At 48.2% G+C, this 16,659-nt stretch overlaps 1 protein-coding gene across 1 annotated transcript in view; it reads right to left on the bottom strand.

The window, feature by feature from the left end:
- Positions 1-239: 239 nt before the first annotated feature.
- Eipr1 (EARP complex and GARP complex interacting protein 1) overlaps positions 240-16,659 on the bottom strand; it is a 106,279-nt gene continuing 89,859 nt past the window's right edge. Inside the window, exons 6-9 of the mRNA XM_060366533.1 lie at positions 7,644-7,780; positions 4,449-4,616; positions 2,814-2,978; positions 240-773 (exon numbers count right to left, since the gene is read on the bottom strand). Coding sequence (XP_060222516.1) covers positions 599-773; positions 2,814-2,978; positions 4,449-4,616; positions 7,644-7,780 — 645 coding nt within the window. The 3' untranslated portion in view covers positions 240-598. The remainder of the gene's footprint in view (positions 774-2,813; positions 2,979-4,448; positions 4,617-7,643; positions 7,781-16,659) is intronic.

The following is a 16,659-nucleotide window of genomic DNA, read 5'->3' as shown; positions in this document are numbered from 1 at the left end:
CATCACAGCAACAGCAACCATAACTAGGACACTATAGTGAACCACTAATGGGCCAGGCTCCCAAGGCTGGGCACTCATCACAACAGAGGATAACAGTCCAGAAGGGGCCCTGCCTAAGGTATGGCACTGTGGGGAGGGCACACCTGTCCACAGCCCTAATTCTTTCCAGGTTGTGACAGAGAAACAAACAAGAGCCAGGTGATTTCCTCAGTGAAGCAGAGAGCCTGAGAGGAGAAGGCTGTGTGCATCCCATTTCCTTTATTTCATTTTGTAATATCATGAGAACAGCAAGGTGGAGGCACACTGGCAAAAAGTGAACCTCCCAACACCCTTAGCACAGAAACCAGAGAGGGAGCAGAGCCTGGGCAGCCATCAGTTCCCGCAGGAACGCCAGCTGTGTCCAGCGTGGCTCCTCTCCCATGCTGAGTGGTGTGTTGACAGCTTCAGATGAGCTGCTGGCAGAAGCTCCGTGTCCCTTAGAGCTCCCGCAGAAGCAATGCTGGTTCTCCCATGGAGGGATCTGTCTGCGAAGGGAATTACCTCGGAGCTGCAGATCTCTGAGAATCTGCCAAGTCCCAACCAGCAGTGCCACAGGCCACTAGAGCAGTATGTGGTACTTCAGTGCCCTGGGGACTCGGTTGATAACTAATCTCCCGTCGTAGCTGAGGGAAGCAAACAGCCATGGGTCGGCTGAGGCCCAATCCACAGCATACACACTGTCCTCGTGCTCCTCATAGGTGGCGATGACGCTGTCCTGAAGGGGTGCCTTACTCCTATAGCCCAAGAGACAAGAGACCCCAGTGAGCCAGAATGTGAGCGCATGAACGAACACACACACACACACACACACACACACACACACAGACTTGGCAAGAACCACATGCAGCCTGTGTGGGGCCAGCATGCTGAAGCTCAAGAACCCTCATGAGAGCTGTGGAAACAAGGTACAACCTGTAGATTAGAGATGTCATGAATGCCTGATGATACCTTTTCCCCCCCATCCTTGGGACTGTGGTTCCTGGGGTGATCATCTATCTGTCTGGTGTATTATAAGGACACTGTCTAGGGACCAGTACACTATGCTTAGCAGAATATAACAGCAAAGCTGCGAGCGTGTGAGCCCACAGAACACTGGAAACAGCGGGGCTAGCTCTTTTTTGCACAAAGTAGCAGAGTCTGGCTACAAAAGGCTCTGTCTAGGATCTCAGCTGAGCCTGCCCGTGGCACCAAGGAGAAGGTTTTGTTCAGGTATGTAGCCTACCTGGGTCTCACTGGGCAAGACAGCACCCTCTCCCTACATCCTCAGACATGAGCCCAAATGGTCCTCATAGAGAATCTGGGGCTGTCTGCGTTCCCAAGGAGCAGGCCTCCTGGCCTGCGTCAGGGGGTCTGAAACCCCAGGGCTTTCTGTCTGGAAAGTGCAGAGCAAGCCTGCTCCACATACACAGGCAACTTCACAAAAGGTACAGCTGTTCTGGCACTTTCTCTCCATTTCACAGAATGACCTCCAGGCCCTGAATGTAGTCTGGGCGCCCTGAGTACCTACACAAAATGCTTCCTTTTCCCACAAGACAGCTGGAGGTCTAAAAATCCTCCACCCACCCTTGAATTTTTCCTGGGGGTCTAAGGTATCACAAGGCCTCCACTTTCCCAGCAAGTGGATCTGCCAGTGGTCAAAGAATACGTTGTGACAAATACCAGGAAGTCTCCACAGGGAATCCCATTTTCCTGAATTCAGTGGCATCAGCGTGGCAGGAAGTCATCAGGACAGTCTGCCAGCCACAATCCCTCCCCTGCTTCCTTAATGCTTCCCACATGGGGGGCAGCACACACATTAATCACTCAGCAGACGAAGGGAACAAGTCAGCTTCTCCCCTGGCAGGGAGGGGGTAAGAGACAGCCTCCTCCTTGACAGAAGCCAAGTCTACGTGGCACCGGGAAGAGCAGCTGGAGGGCCTGCACCTGTGCTCAGCAGTGCACCAAGTGACAGTGGAGGGGCAAACCCTGCAGACTAGCCACGAGAGGTCTCTCCTCACAAAGGGACTCAAGTGAACAAAGGAGTGGGGCGGAGGGGGCACGCACAGAGAGTGCAGGGGCCCGCGGCGTGCTCTGGGCTATCTGGATGTCCCGCTTGTTGAGTTTCACTCCAGGGCCTCCTTTCTCTGGAGTCTAGGCATGAATTTCCGGGGTGTGCCTTGGGGGAAGCCACTGACACACAGGAGCATGGTAAAACCACTGTAGAGGACAAGAGCATCTCCCTCCAGTGCGGGCTCCACAAAGCAAGCTACTGGCCCTGCCACTTTCTCTCACAACATAATGACAGCACCCGCGCCGACTTGCCCTGGGAGCTCAGGCAGAAACTCTGTGTCTCATGAAACCTCAGGCAGAAACCTCAGAGTCCTATGGGTCCAAGAGACAGGAACCCTGACAAGAGGAGGGTACAATCATAGTCATCTCCCAGTCACAAATACAATTAGAATCGGAAACAGACAGATGAAAAAGGGCTTTTAGAAAACACTGAACCACAGTGCTGTGGCTAACTGACTCAAAGACCAGGACTGAGAACCCTATTAACAAGCTGAGAGCTACGAGGAAATGGCCAGTGCTGATGATCTGTCCACTGAAAATCCTGAGGACATTGATGCTTTCACAGGGAGCAACAAGGCCCAGGAACTATCAACCATATTGTTATCAGCGATCAAATCTAGAAACTAGTCTTTCAGGTATGACATGTGGCATTCAGTAAGATGCCTTATAATGTCACTGCTCCCTATCTCACAGCTAATGACCTTCAGATCTGCTGTGTCCCTTACTTCTCAGCATGGTGCTCCTCTGGGTCACTGACGTCATCATCGTCCACCAGGTGGCCGAAGGGTTCTGAAGAGATAGACACCATGTTGGACAGGATGACTCTGCTGTCACTGCTGCCAGTGAGGACCAGCTGGTCATGAGAGTGGTTGTAGCGGACGCTCCATACCCTGAAACAGTCATGGACAGATGGACAATTTTGAGTGAATGCATATGAGCGTCCCTGACCTTACTGGACAGGGATACACTAGGAACTCAATGTAATCAACACCACACATGCTGACACCAGGGACTTTTGAGGAGTGAAAGCCTACCATGTGCTGCTCCAAAATATTCTTTTAGGACCCAACAAACAAGGCGAGAAGACTAAATGTCAGCTTGCACCTGCCGGCTTGTCACTCAGCATTCCACCTCCCTAGAAGCACCACACGTATTAGCCACAACCCGGAACACCTAACAAAGCCCCACATGTCTTTGTAGCTAGGCACTGCCACCGAGAAAAGGGCCTGGGCATCCCCCAACTGTCAGGTCTGATATTGGGGCCATTCTACCTCACAGTGGCCAGCGGCCCTGCTGAATTTGGCCTCCTGATCCTGCTAAGACCACAGAAGGCTCTAGTGCCCAGTTGGAGAGTGCAGCAGGCCTCACAAGCAAAGCTGTGCTCAGCACAGTGGGAACAGCTAAGCTTTCTGCTCCGGCTGCAGCAAATTACAGCCATTCATCCAGTTCATCAGAACTGCACAGGAGGACCCTGGGGCTTTGCAGACACAGCACCACTTCTGGTAAGGAACTCACAAATCCAGAGATAAGCTCAGGAAGGGAGAATCCTGGCGGGGTACTCACCTGTGGAGGAGTCCTCAGCAAAGTGGCTCAGCCAGACTTTCCTACACACACGCACACACACACACACACACACACACACACACACATACACACTTTCTACACACACATTTCCCATATATACATACCCATACATTTCCAATACATGCACACACATAAGCACACATTTCCTATACATACATACACATATCACACATCATATACATTCACACATTTCCTACACACAAACACAAGTGTACACGCACATATAAGTTTTGTTGGAATAAAAACACGATTTCATGCCGTATATACTAGTCTGTATCTCACTCTATTTTTCTCTCGGCATATGGTACACATCCAGACAATATTTGGAGAGAATGAATGGTGTTGGGCGTCCTTCCATATCCACACATACAGATACGCCTCATTCCTTCTGGCAGCTGCATAATCTCCCTTGCACGGATGTCACCAAATTTACCTAACCAATCCCCTACTGATGGACATTTGGGTCGCTTCCAGGTTCCATGCGTGGCAAACAATGCTGTGTGAACATCTGCGCACATTTACTTTTCCACACTTGAACCGGCGCGGTTTAAAGAGGAACTGAATCTGGTGTTTTTCTTCTTTTCCTACACTTATAAATCACAAACATTCACATTTGGAATTAGTGTTTCTTTAGGAAGAATAAAACTGGGCTGATTGAATGATTCACAGCAGCACAAACTAAGCTGGTTTGTGCTTTTCCAAATGGTAAAGTAATTAGCAAAATAAATTACATAATCCCCTCTTCCCTAAAGCAGCATGCAAATGAGTTTCTGTACCAGTGGGAGTGCTCCTCCAGGGTCTTCACAGGCTCGGTGACATTCCGTGTGTCCCAGAACTTCACCTTGCAGTCATCTCCGCAGCTGGCGAGGTAATACTGCTTGTTGGGGTTGAAGTCGAGGTCACGCACCAGCTGCCCGTGAGCATTCTCTATGCAGTATATCTGGCTGGAGGGAGAACAGCACATGCAGAGAGTGAATGGGCCATGGAAGCCACCTCACTTTTCCAGGCCTCTGCCTAAGCCCCCAGCTGAAGGAAGAGCTGGCCCATGCCCCTGTTGGCAGCTAAGCAGAGGGAACCCCAGCTTAGGCGCCTGAGCCCATCCATGTTCCTCCCCTGCAGAAACCACTCATGGTAGAAACAGTGCTTGCACCCCAGGCTTATACGTATGGTTCCCTGGGCCAATTGGACAAGTGGACAATGGCTTGTAGGCATCAAAAATATGATCTGGTGGGCCAGTGAGATGGCACAGTGGGTAAAGGTGCCCGCCACCAAGCTTGACCACCTGATATTGATCCCAGAGACCCAGACTGTGGAAAGAGAGAAACAATTCACATTGTCCTCTGTTACCCACACATTCACCAGGGCACAGTCTCCACCTTCACTCCCACACACTCTAAAAAAAAATGAATGTAATAGTTTTAAAAGTTTTTTTTAAATGTAGTTGGCATCTTGAGAGTGGGAGAGGCCTGAAGGATATTAACAGCCATGCAGAACCTGGTAAAGATGTGTGAGGACCCTGGCAGCTCTGCACCACAGAATGAGAAAGATGAGAAGACTAGACGACGATGGATAGTGAAGACTGGAAAGTTATGGGTGGTGTGTTGCTGCTATTAGGAGGTACGTGTAGAAAGAAAAATGACAAATAAAAAAAGTGGAAAACCTACGAGAAAGATGAAGGAGATGGGGCTAGCTTTGCTGGATGTATTCTCTGTCTGTTCCCACCCCCACTAGTTCTCAGGGCAGGAGGTGTGGGAAGGGGGTGTTTGAAATTAGCCATCGGGAGGTTTGGCATGCACATGCTTGGTGCACACACGCAAACACCTGAACACATGTGCACACGGCTCACACACTGCATGCATGTATACTTGTACATATTCACATTTACTCCCTCTTTTCTCTCCTTTCTTTTCCTCTCCCCCTACACTATCCTATCCCTTCTTCTCTGGCTGCTTCTCACAGGGTCTGAAGTCTAAAAATTCTGGTCATTATTATCTTTCTGATGCTATGTACCCAGAGCAGAGTCAGGTCGCCCAGTGAAGGTGGACAATGGCCCCAGTTAGTGCTGGGCCAGGCAAAACTCTGATGTGTCATTCCTTTGCACACTTCATTGTCCCCCTCTTTCTCAGGAGGAACTCCATTGCTATCGTTGGCTTTCTCACTATGGCTTCAATAGGGTTTGGGAAACAACCTGAAGTCACATAGCAGAGCCCTATCATACTCTTCTACCCTGCAACAAATGTCAAGTCAACTCCTTTCCTTCCCCCCAGGTTGGATTCCTCAGTCTGGTGGGATTTTAATTAATTTGTACACCATATGTGATAGGTGTGCATGTGTATATTCATGTACGTGAGTGCAGGTGCACATGTGTGGAAGTCACGGGACAGCCTTCAGGCATCCATTAAGTTCTGAAACAGGGCCTTTTTGCTGCTGTGTAAACTGGCATCCGCCACTGAGTTTCTAGAAATGCCCTAGCCTCTGCTTTCCATTACTCACTAATAGCAGGGTGTGCTGGGATTACAGACACCCGTGTCTGGCTTTTACGTGGGTCCTGTGGATATGAACTTGGGCTGTCAGGATCATGGGGCAAGTGCTTTTATCCGTGGAAGTGTCTCCCCAGCCTGGCATTTTACATCTCTAGCTGGCTCCTATATACTGCACTTTTTCAATATTCTGGTATCCTAAACTCCCCAAATCAGATGTCCCAAACCTTAAGAACACTCGCATGAAACAAGAAAGGCTATAAAATAAAAAAATGTGGAACATTCTGGGGGTCATGGGCAGTCACAGGTGTACTGTGCCCCAGCTGAGCATGCTTCAGTTTCTGGCAGCATAACTTTAACACACACCAGAAGAAACAGTACAGGCAGCCTGGCTTGACAAACAAAACAAAACAAAACAACCAACAACAACAAAAAACAGCTGTTGCCAAAGGAGTCACCTGCCAACAAGAGAAGCAAAGGCTCTTCACTGTGGCGACATTTCCTTTGGAAGTTGGTGTCTTGTCAAAGAAACAACCCGGGCACAAGGTCACTGTGGGGAGTTGCCAGCCAATGCTGTGTGCATCTTGTATTTTGGTGTGTGAGCCAGTCTTTGAGCTTCTCGCCTTCACATTCTTCAAAGAGCAGCAAGGAGAGAGGCCCAGAGGACAAGGAGAAGTGGGCTGTGTGGGATATCCATCACGGTTTGAGTCTACGGCCTCCAGCTTGATCAGGAAGCCAAATCACTCCTTTGTGCAGATATGCACAGGGGAGAAGTGCCGACCGGTTATTTATCAGCCCCAGATTTTCACGGGGGCTTCGGAACTAAAATTAAAGGTGTTCCCCCACCGTGGAAGAAACTCACGTTATTACATGACATCCGTCTCTTCAGCTCAGTGATAAATGATGGTGTGCTAAGGGGATAAACTGCATCTTAAAGAAGCCTGTGCAGGCTCCTGTTGCCATGGCAACAGACATCCCACCATCACTCCTCTGCCTATCAAATTCACAACTGGAACAGAAAAATCGCTCTTGTTTGTTCCATTAGAACTGCTGGTTGTTGCGTATAATTACTTAAATGACAAAATATGATTGCCCAATAGGTATGGCTCTTGAAAGCACAGAAATGGCCAGACAACTCCACAAGGGAGGCTGAGGCTGGGGACTAACAGTGCCAGCCTGCAGCGTTAATCACAGAGATGGAGCATCTGTGTCGCCATGGGGCTTGGGAGGCATACAGAGCCCTGGCCTTGGTTTCCTTCTACGCTGCCTCTGACATAGGAAAAGCTAAGGGACACCAGAAAGTCAGCAATATGACAGCTCCCTGCAATGGACCTGCCAGCTTAATTTGGGGTGAAGATAATTCCCACAGAAAGGAGATGAAGACAGCAGCAAGCCATGCATCCCCAGTGCCTATGGCTTTCAATCAACTAATTCAGAGGAAGGAAGGGAAGGGAGAAAAGCAGGGATCTAAGGTGTGGGCACTTCACTGACCTCATGCTCCGTGTGTCCCATCCTCGCAGGGTGGTGTCACTTGCTGTGGCCACCTGAGTACAGTTGTGGTGTGGGCTCCAACGCCCTGCGGTGAACTTCAGCTGCCCCTTTCCTTCCAGTGCTGCTGAGCTGGCCAGCTGGATACGATGGGTATTGTTCAAAGGAGAGAAGAAAAATTTGAACCCTTTATAAGAATCTCAGGATTTTATGGAAATAATTAGAACAATTAGGAGGTTCAGTCTTTGTTTCCCTCTCTTAAAAGGCAAGACAGTTTGAACCTTTTGGAAAAATAAAATAAAATAAAACTGAGCACAGCAAAAAATAGAACGTACATTAATAGCCCCTATTATGGAGGGCTTGCTTCAAGTATGTGATTACAGACAATCAGCTCAAACTTGAAGAGAACAATATGGAATAACTCAAACATCTGGCTTTCCCAGAGACAGAGAAAAACCAAGTCCCCATGGCCAGCTCCTTCCTGAATGACACATGTTCTTTAATCAAATGCTGTTCCCAATACACAACCTCTTTCCCCTTTATCATGAGGATCATGGGATCCTCTCAGGGGTTCACTCAATCTCCACAGGCTGGTGAGGCCCACAAAGCTCTTGGGGTAGTAAGAAAAGGGAGGCCTTGGCTCCAAGCCTGGGAGAGAAGCCCACTCCACTTTCCCCCTGCCTGAAATCTTCTGGCAAATGCCACAGGTCTTTCCATTTCCTAGTTGAAGCTCTATTTGTCTGGTTAACTTAAGTACCACCTCTCATACTTACCAAATTACCAAACCCACTATTGAATCAATTTAAACCTTCCAACTATGCTCTTTCAGGAGCCCCCTAAAAGGCTGTGTGGTCAGGCCTGAGCAGTTGGGAGCAGTCAGGTTAGGAAGGCATTCTGGAATTGCTAGTGAGGCACAACCTCTTGTGCCAGGACCTGGCGTTAATGTGCCCTCCGACCATGAGAGCATACAGGTCTGAATCGCAGCACTAGGAAGCAGAGCCAAGAGAGCATGTGATGGAAGGGTCATCAGAGCTTCTGGGAGGGCATGAGAAACCACCCTCACCTGAGGCTCAGACTTCCTCTCACCAGTGGAGGCCACCAGCACGCAAGTGTTTTGAGATTGGAGTTGTAAGATCCCTACTTTGAAAAAGCTGACTGGACAGAGACCCTGCAACAGTCCCAGCTGGGCACACGGACACAGGTGCACAAAGGTGAAAGCCCTACAACTGCATCTCTCACCTCTTGAGCCCAGATATCACCCAGCAGACTGTGTGAGAAAATGTCTCAGGCAGCTGGGACACAGGGAGTCCTGGCAGGGAAGAGGTTGGTAGGCCGGCCCAACCCACAGACTTCATGGGAATGACCATGGGTGCCCAAACAATGTCTAAAAGGTGGCTATAAAGACGTGCCTCCTCTTCTTCCCCAGGCATTTAGGGCAAAGTACCCATCTTCCCTTCAAGGAGATTGTGAGCTAAGGAAAGAACAAGCAGTACTTCTTTAGCATATGGCTCCCAACGCAAATCTCTCTGCCCTGCTATTTGCTGCAGTGAGTGGTCACTGCCCAAAAGGTCTCTTCTCTGAATAGTGCTATTTCTCTATCCTCTCCCCCTCCTCCCAAAAAAATCACACACACTCTATAAGCCTTGTGCTCCCACCTGATTCATCAGCATGCTGCTTGGACGAGAAGCCCATGCCTGAAAACCCACAGACCTCACTATCACATGCCTGACCTTTGACACTCCTTACAAAGACCTGAGACCTTTGTGACCTGCTGAGCAGAAGGCACTTACCCTGTTCCATGGGGAAATTGAGGCAGTTGTGCAGATACCAGAAAAAGACCCAAACAAGAGCAGAGAGAAGAGAATCCCTAGGTGCCTGGGGACTCCATGGAGTGATTAGGAGCAGCTATCATGTGGAGCAGGCCTGGGGAATGCTTTAGGTGTTGAAGGTGGGAGTGGAAGGAGCTATGCCAGCACAGAGGAAAGAACATTCAGACAGATGTGAAATGTGAATGGTGTGGCCAATAACCCCTTGCACCTGTTGAGGCTGCAGCATGGGAACCATGGCGAGCCACTAGGTTTTCATGAGACAGGGCATATAACAGCAGTCTGCTCACACAGTGACATGCAGTAGAAAGAGAGGGTGGAGAAGCAGGGCCTTGATAAGCCAGAAAGGTGATAAAGGGCTGAAGGTACAGGCCATTCTGAAGGCCGAGGCTTACACTCCTCAACAAAGGCAGCTCACACAGAAACTCAGGAAGAGAATGGGACAAGAGGAAGATAAATTAGAGCCCACAAACCCTTGGCTATCTCAAAATCATCACAGTTATGGTGGTGGCTGGACATCAGAGTACTAGGGAGCCTGAGATCCCACCTACCTCTGTCCTTTCTCAAAGGCCAGGGTAGAAGGAATGATACTCAGAGCACTAGCAGGCCATCGTTGGCCAGGTATAAGCCAATGTTCAGAACTCCCCTTACACTTCCCACAGGAGGGTAGTAGACAGACTAGCCAATCAGGGACAGTCAAAAGGGGCCAGGTGGGTGAACAGGGGTAGAGTAGGCAAAAGAAGGGTGTTCCACTAATGAAACTTGTATCCTTTGCCCTTTATAGTTCACTGTATCAGGTTCACAGTCACATGCTTTTCCTTATTCTTGCAGAATAGGGAGCTCAGTTCTGCTACCAGGGTGCAGTTCTTTTCAGTCAGCAAAGGGGTGGGTGGGCTGCCTTTAAACACTCAGCACAGGGGCATGAGGGGGGTTGGACATGTGGTTCAGTGGCAGAGCTGCTCACCTAGCAGACACAGGCCCAGTTCTATCCCCAGTACTGCAATCAACAACAGCAAAACACACACAGAAGGAAGGTTTAGACCTGCATTACAAGTGGACACTGTCGAGCAAGTGAAGAGCACACTGAGATCCAACAAAGAAGCTGTCATGATGCTGCGTAAGAGGGAGAGGCATGAAGCACAACATGGTACCTGGACTCTGAGACACAAGAAGGTGGTAAGAGCCAGCAGCCATTATGGAACCAGTTATTAAAGGGGAGAGCCAACAGCAATGCTACATCAAGATCTAAAAGAAATTCTAGCTGGGCAATGCACTTACTGTGGTAGCGCCCACTTGTGTATTAGCACACTAAGGATGCAGAATGGCTAGTCTGTATCTTCAAACATACCACGTGAATGAAAAAAAAATTCTTCCTATAGTATCTTCTCAAGGTTTGCACAGAGCCACTAAGTCTAGTCTCCTGAAAACATAGTGTTCAGGTTAATGACAACTCAGTGACAGAGAATACACTAAAACACATAAGCTCAATAAGCAGGGGCATTTTGTTTTGCCTATTCAACACTGGGTTCTCATCAATTCCCCATTAAGCACATTCATTGTTGTCAAAGTCTTTAGGAAAACGAGAGCATAAGATCATGTCAGGTTTCTTAAAGATTTATTTTTATTTTATGTGTAAGAGTGTTTGCCTACATGGATGTCTGTGCACCATAAGTGTGCCTGGTGCCCCAGAGTCTAGAATCGGGCATTGAATCTCCTGGGACTGGAATTACAAATGGTTGTGAACCATCATTTGGGTGCTGGGACTCATACCTGGCTCCTCTGGAAGCTAGTCCTCTAAACTGCTGAGGCATCTCTCCAGCTCCAGGTCATGTCTTAAAAGGTTACAGGTTCAAGATGGGACAGAGCAAGCTCACTGTTGAAGCTGTACGCCCAACCTCACAATGTCTACCCTACTCCATAAGGACCCTGTGGCAAAGCCTAGCCAGCACAGCCTGCTTCCCCTGCTAACTCCACATCTGTGGGCAGTTCTACATTTCTGAATCAATAAGCTATTAGTTAGTAAGCCATCAACCAACTACCAATTAATCACATGGCCAAACAGCAAGTGCTTACAGCTGTGCACATGGTGCCTCCTCACACTACCTGCCTAGACGTGAAGCAAGGAGCCCAACTATAGAGCCAGGCAAGGTGCACAGAGCAAGCTATTGGTTAATTTCCTGATTACATCACCAAAAGTCACATGACACAGATGAGGAAGCCTTGGCTGTCTTGAGAATTCAAACCATGGGGCAATGAAGAAATGTAGCCAATGTATGGTGGTAAGCAATGATGGTGTAAGTTTCAAAGATTTCCCCAGCTGTGGGAAGGAGTGCAGTCTCCTGAGGAGCAGCCATAACTAAAGTTGGGAAACAGGAGTGAGGCACTCAAGGCGGAGGCAAGAACAAGAAGAAACTAGAAGGAAAGGAAACCAAACCAAGGCAGGCAGAGGGGCAGGAAATGTGAGTAGGGGTGGAGAAGGTGTGAAGATCATGGCAGGCAGAAAGGGTGCCAACCAGGATATCCACAAGGTGGACAGGAAACCAAGCTTTGGGAAGATGAACTGTCTGTAGGAGCTGGAGACAAAATGCCTATGGCTGGTTACAGCCAAGACAGTCAGAAGTGGCCTCAGTGACTCACTTTCCTGGACAACTGACCTCTAACCAGCCTCACCCCAGGGCCACACTGTGAGAGATATCCTGAAGAGGTTCAGCCAGTAGGAGATACATGCTTCAAAAGCCATGCTGCTCAGTTTGGAAGCAGTCCCCCTAGGCAAACCTCCTGTCAGTTACTAGCCCACAGGTCCAGAGACTTCATGTGGAGGACCACTGGACCACACCCAGGCCTCAAGTGGTTCATAAAATACACACATACCAGTGTGGGCTGTGTGAGACAGGCAATTTGTGGCCAGGTGTAAAACAGCAGTAGAGGTCCTAACTGAGGTAACAGGAAATTCAGAGGTCAGGGGGAGACAATGAAAAAGAATCTCAAGCCGGGAGACTCCATATGTCCTCCCCTTTCTTCAGAGATGGGAAGACTAGACCTCAGATGGCCAAGAGGCCAATTGAGGCAGAACCAGGATCTGACCCCTGATGAGGCTAGTGTACAAACTCCAGCAAGGAAGAGAGAATACAAACCTTAGAAACAACCCACTCAGGGCAGCAGCAGCATATGCTGCAAGGATGGCCATCACACCTGTTTTCCTGAGGCATGGAGACAACTCAGCAAGAACTCCACAGAGTCTGACAAACATTGTCATGTTTTCAGCATTCGGAAATATTCAGGGCTTCCTAGTCCAAAAAGGATGATTAAAGGCATCTAACAAATGCTTTCAGATGAAATGTCACTAACACCAGGACACAAACAAAAGGAAATACCTTCCAGTGAACACAACATGGTGGCCTGCATCCTTCTTGAGCCTCGCACAGGTGTATTTCAGAAAAGCCTTAATGTTAGAGTTGCAAAGACAAAGAGCCGCGAAAGTAGCCAGGAACAAACACTACAATCACGGCTGTCCTGCAGAGAGATGCAAGCGCCCCATCCCACTTCCTTAAAGAAGAGGCAGGGCTGGGGTGCTTACAATGTAGATGGCATTAAGCAACCAGTGAAGACTATGTGAAGGGCGAGGCAGAGGCAGCTTTTGTGAGAGATCTGACCATCCTACCCTGAATCCCTTCCCAGCCTTGCGCCTGAGATTGCTTGAAGCCGAGACTAGTTTAGATATGACATGGGATTGTGTCTGAAAGAGGAATCAGTTTTCTCTTTGCTGGTACTGTGGGGATCTTGATGTGATGGCTAGAACTGCTGCAGCCGTCTTGCCAGCATCATGACAAATAACAGTGATATGTAGATACGGAAGAGCAGACAGATATGGGACAGGAGACCTTCATGCTATTGTGAAACTGAACCAATCAGCCTTGGAACTGCTCTGTCTTTTTTATTCTTACATCAGACTGTCCAACTCCCTTTTTCCTTAAGCCCCGTCTTGCAGCCAAATGCAGCCTGTCATCTTGCGACACCATGTGAAAGTGCTGACCACAGCACAATCAGCACCCTCACCTCGGCTAGGAACTCTGACTCTGCTAATGTTACCCTAGGCAAGTCACTAAGTCTCAGGAGGATTGGCATCCATTAATGTAATTCAGGCACACAATGGAGACAGTCCTTGTAGGACTGGTACAAGGATCAAATAAAATAAAACATTGCACCTGTCTGGTACATGGTGGCTACACTAAACATTTTCCTTCAGTTTTTATCATGTCTCAATAAACAACACGTGGATCATTTCAAGAGCTCTGAGCTGCCCTGGGGATGAGGTCAGAGCAAAGGCAATGCAGTCTGGAGATAGTGGGAATGGAATTCATGGGGGAGCCTGGGTTTAAAGAGGGTAGACTAATTAACCTTCAGGAAGAAACCTCAAGGCAGTGGCAGGGCCACTGTTGGCTGCTTATAACCAGACTTACAGTGAGAATCAGAAGCTAAAACACAGCAGAAAAGCCCGGAAAACATGTACTTTGGCTAGAAAACAAGCATACTGAAAACTAGACTAGCTGATACAGCTGCTAAGGAGACTAAAGTGACTAGAAAGGCCTTGCTTTTCAATGGGACAAAAGGATGCCTTGAGGGCATCTTAGGAACTAGCCAGATCCCATGGGCCCACAAGATTGAAAGAATAAACCACAGAAAGATTTTCTCTTGAGACAAAGGACCCCAGGGTGCCCTTCCTACAGAGGCTGCCCAAGAATTGTTCGCATAGGATTCCTTTTGCTGTGTGTAGCCAACCAGGTATTCAGAGGCTGCTACCACTCCAAGAAGACCTGGCTGCCACTCAAGCTGGCAGCAGACCTTGGCATCATCCACATGGTACTAATTTTACAGGGATGCACAATACAAGAGCTGCAGTGTCATGGAAGCTTCAAGATTAAAAAGAAAGACTGGGAGATTAGGTAATGTGTGGAAGGGCAGTGTCCCCAAGGGCAAGGCCCCTAAGAGGGCAGTGTGGAGCCATGTGGGTGAAACCAAAGCTCTAGTAAAGAGCCCATCATTGGGGTGAAAAGAACACAGAGCATCTACAGAGTAAAACAGCAGCAACGGAGCACAGCCAGCTCAAGAGAGATGCCCTGTGGTCTGGGTGACTGCAAGCCCTCTGGTCCTCACATCACACTGCTGTGTGCTGGTTGCCAGACATGACACTATAGATTTCATGCTGAATTACAATTTTACTTTGGTCCAATCTTTCACTGTTGTCTTCCTATTCCTCCCTTTTGGAATAGGGATGGTTACTTGGTGCCACTGTATCTTGGATTAAGTAATTTGATTTGTTCTTTGAATTTTACAGGGCACACAGCTAAAAGTGGCCTTGAATCAACATGTGTGTTTGAACAATGTTTGAACTGTTAAGACTGGACACTGTTAGAGAGGGGTAAAGTCATTTTGCATTAGAAGATGCCCATGACCTTTGGGCCAGGAGAAGAATGTTATGGATTAAATAAGAAATGCCCTCTCAGTTTTATGTTCTGAATGCTTGGTTCCCAACCGATGGTGCTACATTGTGGGTCTGGAAATCTTAGGACCTAGTTAAATGAAGCAGGTCACTGGGACGAGCCTTCAAAGGATGCACCTTGTCTGAGTTCTTTGTTTTGCTGTGCGTGCTGGCTTCCGTGATGCAAATGCTCTGCTGTTACCAGCATGTGAACTGCTCTGCTCTGCCACCACCATAGCGGACTGAAAATGAGCAAAATAAGTCTTTCTTCCTTCTACATCATTTGTAACAGGGACTGTGACACAGCAACGAGAAGGCTAATATAACGAAGGACCTTGAGACAAGGTCCAGATGGGGCCCTGTGTGTGGGAACCACAGCTTGTAACACTGCACATCAGTGGACACAGAGAACAGTGTGTCACCTATATACTACCATCAAGGGCACAAGTTCCTGAAATGACGTTCTCTGAATAGACTGCACTGGCTAGTTTGAGGGTCTGGAAGAGTCTCCTAGGAAGGGAGTCTTCCTGCACAGAAATATACACAGAGTGTAGGTACAACATCAGGGAGCAGAAGGCTGTATGATGGCCACATACTCAGTTTATAGCAAACATGGTTCTGCAGGCATTGGTTATACAGAACACCTTAGTCCTGGAAAGCCATGAATGCAAACTCATTGGCCAGAATGCAAACATTGTTTCTGTGATACCAATTAGACCACAGTGACCTCTGAAAAGAGTATCCTAGTTACAGGTAATTCTTTGGCCAAGAACAAGTACCTTTTGTGAGGAATAACTTAATGGAAAGTAAAGTCAGCAGCAACTAAGTTATACTGTATCCACAGTGTGGCTTCATTTCATTTTGTTTTTTGAAATAGGGACTCTCTAGGTAGCCCAAGATGACCTTGAAGTTGAACTCTTCTTGCCTGGGTCTCTCAAGAACTGGGCTTGGACATACCAATGTCTTTCATGCTTGAATGTTGATTGTCACTTGTTTACTTTGGGAACATCAGGAAGTAAAAACAACCTGTTGTTTTGTTTTTGTTTTTGGCACCTCAGTTTCTTCTCTAGCTCTTGCCTCAACCCTAGAATCTTTGTTGGCCATTATCAATAATACATCAAGTACTACAGCATTCATTCATCCATCTATACACCCATGCATCTATGTGCCCATGTATCTACCAGAGCACCTATCCATGCATGTATCTATCTATCTAACCTCCCACTAAGGAGCTGCCCACCCATCTGTCCATCAGGTATGTGCCAAGTGCTAACAATGCCACAGTGACGAATTCTGTCCTTACACAGCTCTGCTATTACATTTCATGATCTCTAACTCAGGATTCAGATGAACATGCTTAGACAGTTGAGCAAGGCAACCTGCCCGTGACCATTCTGTTACAGAGAGGCATTAAACAGGCCTTCTTCCTAAAGCTTGCAGTGCCACCCTGCTGACAGGCATTCCCTTGCTTGTCCCCCTTCACCTCAGCCCTGACCCATGCCAAGGCATGGTCTGGGCATTGCAGCCATAGGTTCTTCAGTGTGTCACCTATCAAAGGACCCTGGATGTGGAAAAGTGGGTATTCAGAACAAGGATTGCACCACAACTCCAGTGTTAGCAGCTTTCTGTAAATGTACTTAGTCCTAAGGGTGTGGATCTACTTGTGTGTCCCTACAGTCGGGAACACCAGCACTCAGCTATTAGACACATGACT

The sequence above is a fragment of the Meriones unguiculatus genome, chromosome 1 (genome assembly GCF_030254825.1).
Source record: "Meriones unguiculatus strain TT.TT164.6M chromosome 1, Bangor_MerUng_6.1, whole genome shotgun sequence".
In the NCBI taxonomy this organism is placed as follows: Eukaryota; Metazoa; Chordata; class Mammalia; order Rodentia; family Muridae; genus Meriones; species Meriones unguiculatus.
This window is presented reverse-complemented; position numbering and strand designations above follow the sequence as displayed.